The 10,211-nt window shown below is 49.4% G+C and overlaps 1 protein-coding gene across 1 annotated transcript; it reads left to right on the top strand.

Moving 5' to 3' along the window:
* Positions 1-6,502: 6,502 nt before the first annotated feature.
* Positions 6,503-7,177, top strand: LOC142461698 (acyl carrier protein, mitochondrial). The gene has a single exon (XM_075563628.1). The coding sequence runs from the start codon at positions 6,515-6,517 to the stop codon at positions 6,983-6,985; it is 471 nt and encodes a 156-aa protein (XP_075419743.1). The 5' UTR covers positions 6,503-6,514; the 3' UTR covers positions 6,986-7,177.
* Positions 7,178-10,211: the final 3,034 nt, after the last annotated feature.

Below are 10,211 nucleotides of genomic sequence, written 5' to 3'. Positions count from 1 at the left end.
TTCTCCCCCTCCCTCCCTGCTTCCCCTACACAGAGCTTTAAAAGTCAGAAATGTAGTATCTAACAGCTGAAATCTGAAGTCAGGGTGCCGGCTGTGGGAAAGGCTCTCTCTGGGTTGGTTTCTGGGGGAAGATCTTGGTCTCTTTCCATTCCTGTAGTCCTTGACATCTTGGGGTTTGGCCATCTTCATGGGGCTTCCACCTTTCCCCTTTTGTGCTTGCACCAGTGTCCCATCTGCCCTGCTGTATAGCTAAGGAAGGACTAGGTTGAAGGCACACCCTACACTGACCTGGCCTCATTAACATCACAAAGAAACCCCTCTTCCCTGACAGGGTTACACCCAGAGGCCTCATTCCACCCAGCAGGATGGGCGAGAATGGCCCCACAGGACTTCCAAGGCTGTTAGCTGCAGATATCTTTTTTATTAGTCTCTCTTGGCTTAATCAGCCAGAACCAGTTGCTTACAGTCATAAATCCTGACTGATAAGAAGATCTTGTATGCCATCTGCTATGAATTGAATTATATCACTCCAAACTATGTGTTGTAAATGCCCCCTTTCTGCGGTGGTGGACAACATCATGGTACCTGGAGAAAAGATGGAAGGTGTCCAGGATTCGTTTGTCCTTGAATCCACAATCAACACTCGTGAAGCAGCAGTCAAGAAATCAAACAATGGGCAAACTGTTTCAATCTGCTGCCCGAGACCTCTCTAAAATGAGTCCAGATGCTGTCACTGGGCTCAGGTGCACCATGATATTTTGAATCACCACATTAGAAGCTGTCAGTTTTCTCGCACAGCGCCATCAATGGGTCAAAACCACCAGCTTTCAGTTGGCAGCCAGCCACTTTAACCAGCGGGCCACCAGGGCCCCCCTCCAGAGGTGTTGGGATTAGGATCCCACATGGGACACGGTTCAATCCACAACACCCACCTTCACCAGGGACTCCGTGGAGCTGTTCGGTGGTTGAGGAGATGAAGGAAAAATGAAGGGACACAACACTGAAAAGCTTTCTGGAGGCTCGAATAGGTTTGTCTGTTATCTCCTTAACTCCCATTTGCTCTACTTGGCCTGAAATCAGGCCATGCTTGCCAGCACCCTGGGCTGGTACAGGGCTGTTCAGATCCCATAGATCTAGGGGGTCCTTGGTGGTGTCCAAAGCCACCATTGGTAGAGAAACCCAGAGCGACCAAACAGACAAGCCCACGGTGAATTCCTGACCACGACACTGCCAAATCCCAAAACGGTGTGGTAGAGCCACCCCCTCAGTCTTTTCCCTCACGTCTATCTGTGGCTGAAAAGACTGACGCCTTCCCAGAAGCCTCCCCACACTAATTACATGTGTGGTCTGCTGAGAAAGACTGAGGCTGCCTTGGGGGCTGGGAGGCAGTGAGCGCCAGACAGTAAGAGACTCTGTACTTACCTCGTTCCCATGAGCTAAGATTCCCAGGCAGGCATTCTCATCTTTTCCAAAGAGCTCTATGGCCACATGCTTGGCCCCGGCCAGGTTCCACCACTTCCTCTGAGGCCTGGTAAGGATCAAGGGTGGTTCACAGGACACCAGAACCAGGCCAATTCAGGGCTCCTGATACCAGCTGGGGACTCATCCATATCAACTGTCCGTGTCATCATCCGCTGTGGCGTGGCTTTGTTTGTTGCCATCCAGTTGGCTCCAGCAACGTGCTCTATCACCAAACAAAGCATTGCAGCTCTTGTGCCAGCTGCAGGGCCGTGGGTGTGTTGCCACACAGTGCTGCCACTGCTGTCTCAGTCCATCTCGTGGAGGATGTCCCTTATTTTTGCTGACCTCCATCCACCAAACATGACGCCCATTTCTAGCAATTGGTCTTTCCCGATGATGTGGCCAAAGTAAGTAAGTCATCTTTGCTCCTTTCAGTTCTTCTTCTTTCCATCTTTAAAGAAAAACCTCCCCAAAGGGCATTGATAGAGGTCTAAATAAAGGCATGTACATATGCAAATATATATAATTTAAAACATTTTATTAGGGGCTCATACAACTCTTATCACAATCCATGCATATACATAGATAGGGCAAGATATGACAAAATAACAATTTGTGGATTATCAAGGGCAAATATATTTTTATATGAGGATGGGGAAATAGATCTATGTGCATATATGTATAGGTTTAGTACTAAGGTAGCAGATGGACATTTGTCTTCCACTCAAGTACTCCCTGAATGCAAGAATACTTTGTTCTATTAAACTGGCATTCTATGATGCTCAACTTCCCAACACAATTGGTGCAGACAAATGAGTGCATAAGCAAATGTGGTGAAGAAAGCTGATGGAGCCAAGCTATCAAAAGAGATAGCATCTGGGGTCTTAAAGGCTTGAAGGTAAACTATTGGCCATCTAGCTCAGAAGCAACAAAGCCCACATGGAAGAAGCACACCAGCCTGTGTGAACACAGAGTGCCGCAGGGATCAGTTATCAGACATCAAAAAACAAAAAATCATATCATTATGAATGAGGGGGAAATGCAGACTGGGACCCAAAGCCAATCTGTAGGCAACTGAACATCCTCTTACAGAAACGTCTCTGGGAGGAGATGAGCCAGTCAGGGTGCGATGTAGCAGTGATGAAACATACAACTTTCCTCTAACTCCTAAATGCTTCCCCTCCCACTATCATGATCCCAATTCTACCTGACAAATCTGGCTAGACCAGAGGATGCACACTGGTACAGATAGGAACTGGAAACACAGGGAATCCAGGACAGATGTTCCCTTCAGGACCACTGGTGAGAGTAGCGATACCAGGAGGGTGGAGGGAGGGTGGGGTAGAAAGGGGGAACCGATTACAGGGATCTACATATAACCCCCTCCCTGGGGGACGGACAGCAGAAAAGTGGGTGAAGGGAGATGTCGGACAGGACAAGATATGACAAAAAAATAATTTATAAATTATCAAGGGTTCATGAGGGAGGGGGAATGGGGGAGGGAGGGGGAAAATTAGGAGCTGATGCCAAGGGTTTAAGTGGAGAGCAAATGTTTTGAGAATGATGAGGGTAACGAATGTACAAATGTGCTTTATACAATCGACACATGTATAGATTATGATAAGAGTTGTATGCACCCCCAATAAAATGATTAAAAAAGAAAGAAATGATCATAACAATAAACCCTGAAGAAATGTATCCAAAAGAAGAAAAAAAAGAAAGAAAGAAAGGCCTCCCTTGGACGCGCATAGTTCTCTTGGGACTCACAAAAGGGGGAGAGAAGCAATCAATGGAATCCAGACCAACCCAAAGTATTGGGGCTTGCCTACTCTGAAATGAACTCTTTCCCCAACAAGATGGCGACTCTCTCCGTTCACCATCTCCTGGGCCCCGGGTCTGCTTCTCCGGGGGAGGCTGTTCTGCTCCAAAGCTGTGCCTTCCTCCCACCACGAGGCTGCTGCACAGGAGACTGACAGGAGGAGGCAGAGCAAGAGGGAATCACTCTCCAAGTCTGGCTTCTCATTCCTCAGAGATCAGAACACCACTCAGCCTGAGCTGTGGGAGACCATTGCTCTAGGACAATTTAGTCCATCTTTCCACCATATTCTCTCCTGGACTTGGAGGTGAAAGTACGAATCCTCCAAATGCTAGCCTCACTGCTTCTAACTCCAAAACACGATCTTCTGTGACCTTTCCCAACCACAAGCATTGCAGAGTTGGAGGGTGTTAGAGACTGGCCCCCACAACTCTTCATTTTACAGTCAAGGTGACTCTGATAGGTAGGTTTATTGTGCCAACCTGACCAATAGGAACATGTGGGACTAATGAGGTTGCAGTTTGATTGGAGGGTGAAAAGATAAATGGTTCAGCAAGCTCTGCCCCTCTCTCTCTTGTTCTCTGGACCAGCATGTGGCTGCTTTAGCTAGTTTTCTGTCTCAACTTGTGAGCTACACTACCTATGGGACAGCCAACTGTGGATCGTGTCGCCAGAGCTTGAGGTTCCATCGAGACCTGCTTTGCCATGCTGCTGGTGTGTACATAGCTTGAGTGTGAATCTGTCGGATCCTGCATCTTGCATTGCTTTAGTTCGATATCCCATCTGGGCGTGCTTTGCTAAGCTCCTGAGCTGCTGACTGTTGGTGGCCTGCCCTGCTGTTTGCTGCCTGTGGCCAGACTGCCTGCATTGTTCTATGGAAGACTCAGCTGTCTGCTTCCTTGACCTTGGATTCAGCAGCCCTATGAGTTAAAGGACTTCCAGTATATTAACTGCTCCGCAGAGTGAGTTGAATTGAGCCCTCTGTACTGCAGTGTGGACTAATTAGCTGTTCTATTCCTTTGTGATATATGTATCTATTCATATGTATGATATATATGATATCATATTATATATATATATACATATATATATATATATAATGGTAAGTGTCCTGGTTTTGTTTCTCTAAAGAACCCTAACACAGTGACCCTGCACTGATCAGACTTGATTCAAAGATCCAAGATGCATTCTGAAATGTGGCATGCAGGACACACTTGGGATTCATGTATGGGGCTCCTCAGCCCAGCCTGAAACCCACCATGTGGCACAGACGGGGGAAATAGTTAGCAAGCTCCCAGAAGCTGACTCTGCGACTCTTCTGAACTGCTCTCAACACAAGTCTAGCCAAGCGTGCAGAATGGATGGGAAAGAGACCAATGATCTATCAGCTTTGGAGCCCAGTTCTGAGGCTCACCCTCCCCGAGAGACGCCTAAGCACCCTGAGCTCCTCAGAGTTGCTCGAGCTCTGACGTCTGTCCACTGGGTCCTCAAAGAAGCGAGTTTCTAAGGGAAATCCGAACCATCTGGTAGATCTCCGACAACAACATCCTTTTCAGCTTCCCTGCTGTGAGAAAACACAAGGCCTCTGTTTCTCTGCATAGGGAAGCAGCTAAAGCTCACTCTTCACCCGCAGCCCTACCTTCTCTGACTCCCAGACTTCCTCACGCACAAGGAGCAGTTACCAGGCTAACGTAGAGCCTCCATAGTCTGAAGGACATGCCAGGTTGTGACTGGAAGGGGTACCACAGGAGTCTCCAGCTTCCGTGGAGACCGGTGGGGAGAGACACAGGTCACCTTTGGAGAAGGAGCTTGTGTTGATGTTGCTAGATGTCTTTGAGCTGGTTCCGACCACAATGAGCCCATGAACTACAGAACGGAACCCTGCCCAGTCATACAGCATCCTCACAATTGTTCCTGTGTTTGAGCCCATTGTTGCAGCCATTGGGTCAGTCCATCTCCTTGAGGGCCTTCCTCGTCTACACGGCCCCTCTACTTTACCAGGCGTGATGTTGTTCTCTAGAGACTGGTCTCTGGTGACAACATGTCCAAAGTGTGTAAGACAAAGTGTCAACATCCTTGCCTCTAAGGAACACTCCGAGTATATTCCAAGACAGAGCAATTTGCTCTTTTCTCAGTCCGTGGGACTTTCAACGTTCTTCGCCAGCACCACGGTTCATGTGCATCGATTCTTCTCCAGGCTTCCTTATCCAATGTCCCACTTCATGCGCACACGAAGCCGTTGAAAATACCTTGGCTCTTTTAAGAAGACGCGGCTGTCCTCCCGCCATGCTCCACCCCCCGCTCCCATTCCTGACTCACTGCTGTTCGCTCTCACCGAGGAACAAGTCAGTCAGGAAGCGCCCCGCCACCATGGCATTTAAGGACACCGGAAAGACACCTGTGGAACCAGAGGTGGCCATTCACTGAATTAGAATTACTCTGACCAGCCGCAACGTGAAATCCTTGGAGAAAGTGTGTGCTGACTTGATCAGAGGGGCTAAGGAGAAAAACCTGGAAGTGAAGGGACCAGTTAGGATGCCTACCAAGACTCTGAGAATTACGACCAGGGAAACTCCCTGTGGGGAAGGTTCTAAGACCTGGGATCGATTCCAGATGAGGATCCACAAGCGTCTCATTGACTTGCACAGTCCGTCTGAGATAGTGAAGCAGATCACTTCCATCAGTATTGAGTCTGGAGTAGAGGTTGAAGTCACCATTGCAGATGCTTAAATCAACTATTTTAATAAATTGATTTATCTGTTGGTAAAAACAGAAAACACCCTGGCTTGCATCAGGCGTGCCTCAGTCCTCAAAGTAACATCCTCACTTTCCAACGCGTTCAAGAGATCTCGTGCTGCAGAAATACCCACCTCCCCAACCATGTCCACAGCCTGATTCCTAGAACCTGCGAACATGTTACCTTCCATGGCACAAAGAACTGTAGAGGGCTGGTCAAATGAAGGGTCTTAAAATGGGAGGATTGTCCTGGATTATTTGGGTGGGCCCAATGTAGGCAGGAAGGTCAAAGTAAGCAATAGGAGATGCACCGACAAAGCAAGAGGTTGGTAAAATGTGAGGAAGGGACCGTGGGCAACAGTGGCCTTCAGAGACAGAAGAAAGAAGGAAACCACTTCTCGAGAGCCCCAGACGGAAGCCCGGCCCTGCTGTCACTGCGATGTTAGACATGGGGACGCCAGTTCTGTAAGAGAATCAGTGGCATTCTGGGTTGGTGTAGCCATGGCGGCTCGTGTCCTTTCCACCTGTGTCCGCCGCCTCCCCGCGGCCTTCGTGGCGCTGCCTCGGGCCACCACGCTGGCCGTGGCCCGGCCACTCAGCACTACTCTGTTTCCCTCGGGGATCCGGACGAGCCCCAGGGCTCCGCAGTCGGCCTCGGTGCTCGTGCAGGCTCCTGGTAGAGTGACACAGCTCTGCCGCCGGTATAGTGATGCCCCACCATTGACGTTAGATGGAATCAAGGACCGTGTTCTCTACGTCTTGAAACTCTATGATAAGATTGACCCCGAAAAGCTTTCAGTAAATTCCCATTTTATGAAAGACCTGGGCTTAGACAGTTTGGACCAAGTGGAGATTATCATGGCCATGGAAGACGAATTTGGTTTTGAAATTCCAGATATAGACGCGGAAAAGTTAATGTGTCCACAAGAAATTGTAGATTACATTGCAGATAAGAAGGATGTATATGAATAACGTATCAGACCACCTTTCTTCCTTCCCTGTGAGAAGACCAGGATGACTCTGGCGAGTGTCTAGAAGCAAGGCGGCCTAGCAGCATCACTGCTGATGTTAACAGAGTAATTCTTTTGGACTTGTATTTAAGTTGTCTTAAGTGTTTTTCCCTTTGAAAATAAATCTATAAAACTAAAAAAAAAAAAAAGAGAATCAGAGAGTGTGTGTGTGTGTGTTCGTTCTTAAGCCTTTCGGTTTGCGGCCATTTGTTAGAAGAGCCACAGGAAACTAACACAGCCTAGTTCAAGGATCCACAGTGCACGGAGGGGGACTGGGAGCTAGCTCTGCAGAGCACACTACCATCGTCAGAGCAACCCCGTAAGGCAGAGGACAACTGCCCGTGTGGGGTTCCGAGACTGGGACTATTTCCGGGAGTAGAAAGCCTCATCTTCCTTCCTCGGAGTGGTTGACTGCTGGCATTGTGGTCAGCAACCCAACACGTAACCCACTACGCCCCCGGGCTCCTGGACTGAGAGCAGCGCCGTCAAAGGCAGTCCCTGCAGTTCACAGTAAATTACAGAAGGACCGGTTTCAACTGTTTGCACACAGAAGCCCGAAGGCAGGGTGGCTTCGGGCTTTGCTGATGGACTCTATGGCTGTGGTAGTTATATAATCTGTTGTCAATTGGAGAGGATTGAGAGTGAAGGGTTGGAGTTTAGCCTGTCAATCAGGGCACAGCTTGATGAACTCATTTGGGAGTGCCAAGGATATAAATAGCTCCCTGGAGGCAGGACTGCAGCCTCAGTGACTGGGAGACATTGCAGCTGACAAGACATGGAGCTACACTAGTGTCCTGTACTGGAGGAGCCATGAGGGAGACCCCGCCAGCGCTGAGATGCTTACACCGCCGCTGGAGCCACAAGACTTCCCACCCACTGGCCTGTGACCTTCCTGCATTCCACGTCATTGCATGTGTTTCATGAGTCTGAAGAGGACTTTATAGGTTGGTGTTGGACACATGGGCTAATATCAGACCTAGGGACTTGATCTGGACTGGGCTGGGATGTTTTCTCAATATTCAATTGCTCTTGTGTACAAAGCTTTTTCTTTTTTTTTCCCAAAGCTTTTTCTTATACACATATGAGTGTCTATGAATTTGTTTCTCTAGTCTACCTGAACTAACACAATGGCTCCACCACCTATATGACAACAGGCTTCCCCAGCCTTCATGTAATTATTGGTTTTTCTTATCACCTGCCTTCTGCGTCAACTATATAACTGTTTCACCTCTAATCACCATTTCAGTTTTGAAGCGGCCGCCAGATACTGGGTTTTATTGACAGTGTGACCATTCCTTTAAGTATCAATTTATTCATGAGGCTCCTATTCGTTTAGTATAATTGTTACAGCTGGCATCCCAACCAGCTAGATCCAGAATTAATCTAGAAAAGAATAATTAATCTCATAATTGCTCTCTGTATCAACTCCTCCTTGCCCTTGGCCCAGTTCTGACCATAGGCGTGTTCTCCAGACCCAAGCTACACCCTGAATCTCAGTTTGAGCAGGGGGTCTTTAGCTTGCTCTATAACAACCTGCTTAGGACCTAGTTGTTGATGACCCTGGGTGGCTTAGTGGGTTATGTGTTGGGCTGATCACCAAGGTCAGCAGTTCAAAACCATAAGTAGCGTCTTGGGAGGAAAGCGAGGTTCCACTCCCATAAAGAGTTACAGTCTAGGAAACTGACAAGCGCAGTTCTACCCTGGCCCACAGGGTCACTGTGAGTTGGAACTGATGGTGTGTGAGGGCCCAGTTCCTCCATTATGACAATTGAAATCTTCAAACAAACAACAACAAAACCTTTGAGTCCACTCCAACTTGTGGCACTCCCGAAAGAGTTGGAGCAGAGCTGTGCCCCAAAGGCTCGATCCTGCAGAGAGAGGTTGCTCAGTCTTTCTTCCAAAGCCAGGTTGGCACAATAAACATCAACTATCTCAGTATTTACTCACTTTATTGAACTGACCCTCCTGCCATTCCCTGCTCTGGCCGTGGCCAGGACTCCCTCAGTCTCTGAGGCACTGCTGACTGTGATGGAGAGATGGTTCTTAATATGGCTCTTGTAACCCATGTCTCTATAGCTCTCGCCAAATGATTGGACACATAGAAAGGATGGATGAGTTTTCGTTACCACCCCACCCCCTGCCACCTCCACCCCCATCTAAAAGGAGGAGCATCCTCCAAGCAGCAGTCAAGAAGAGGAGCCATGGGGGCCTTGGAAGAGCACTTTCAGGATCTCTGTCTGAAGTGTCAGAAGCTGCCGAGAACAGGTGGCCCAGAGACGGTAGCACGAAGACTCAGAGGAGCAGTGCCAAGACGGTGGGATACCTTCTCCTTATCTGCCCCGAGACTCCGGAACTGTGGGACAGAGTGACAGGAAGCCTGGCTTCCTGGCCCATAAAGGCTAAGACCAAGGGACCACGTGACTGAGAGGCTGAGAACCGGAGAGAGACCAATGACTGGATACTTACTGTTGGCTGAGCCTGACGCGTGTAACCTATTAGCAACCCTCAGAAGCCCCCTCAAGCGTGAGCGCCTGCGTACTCTGTGTGGCCCTTGCAATGAAGGCTGGATCCCAGCCTGGGTGTGGAGTCGTGTGGGGAGAGCGCTTGGTGTCAGAGGAAGCAGCAGGATGGGCCACAGAGGCTTGTCTGATCCCCACCTCTTGGCAACAGGGAAACCCCAGGAGGTCAGCTACAGCCCCCTCCACTGCCATCCACAGTCGCCAACCACCTGCTGCCCCCTGCCTGTGCCCCCTCTCAACACACCCTGCCCAGATTTGCAGACCTCAGCAGAGGCTGCCTCATCCCCAGGGTCCCAGAGGTACCTGACTGGCCCGGTACCTGGTCACAACCAGAGAAAAGGCCAAAAGAGGTGGGAAGGGAGGACAAGGAGGAACAAGAGCAGAAGGGAGGGAAAACTTACAGCCAGGTACCTGGGACAGTCCCAAGTCCAGCCTACCGTCCCCAGCATCATCAGTGTGCCCACCTCTCTGCTGTGGCTACCGGGGATGGTCACAGCAGAGAAGCCTCGCCACACCTGCAGCCGCCAACTTTCCTCATCAGCCCCTTGTCTTCAAGTGACCCCGAGATGAGCTACCCCAAACCCAGAGCAACTGCAGAAGCCTGTCTGGTGGATTATAAAGCGTGTATGTTTTGTGGGTGAGCATCCAGAGGGTCAGGCTCATCAGTGA

The sequence above is a fragment of the Tenrec ecaudatus genome, chromosome 11 (genome assembly GCF_050624435.1).
Source record: "Tenrec ecaudatus isolate mTenEca1 chromosome 11, mTenEca1.hap1, whole genome shotgun sequence".
NCBI classification, from domain to species: Eukaryota; Metazoa; Chordata; class Mammalia; order Afrosoricida; family Tenrecidae; genus Tenrec; species Tenrec ecaudatus.
This window is presented reverse-complemented; position numbering and strand designations above follow the sequence as displayed.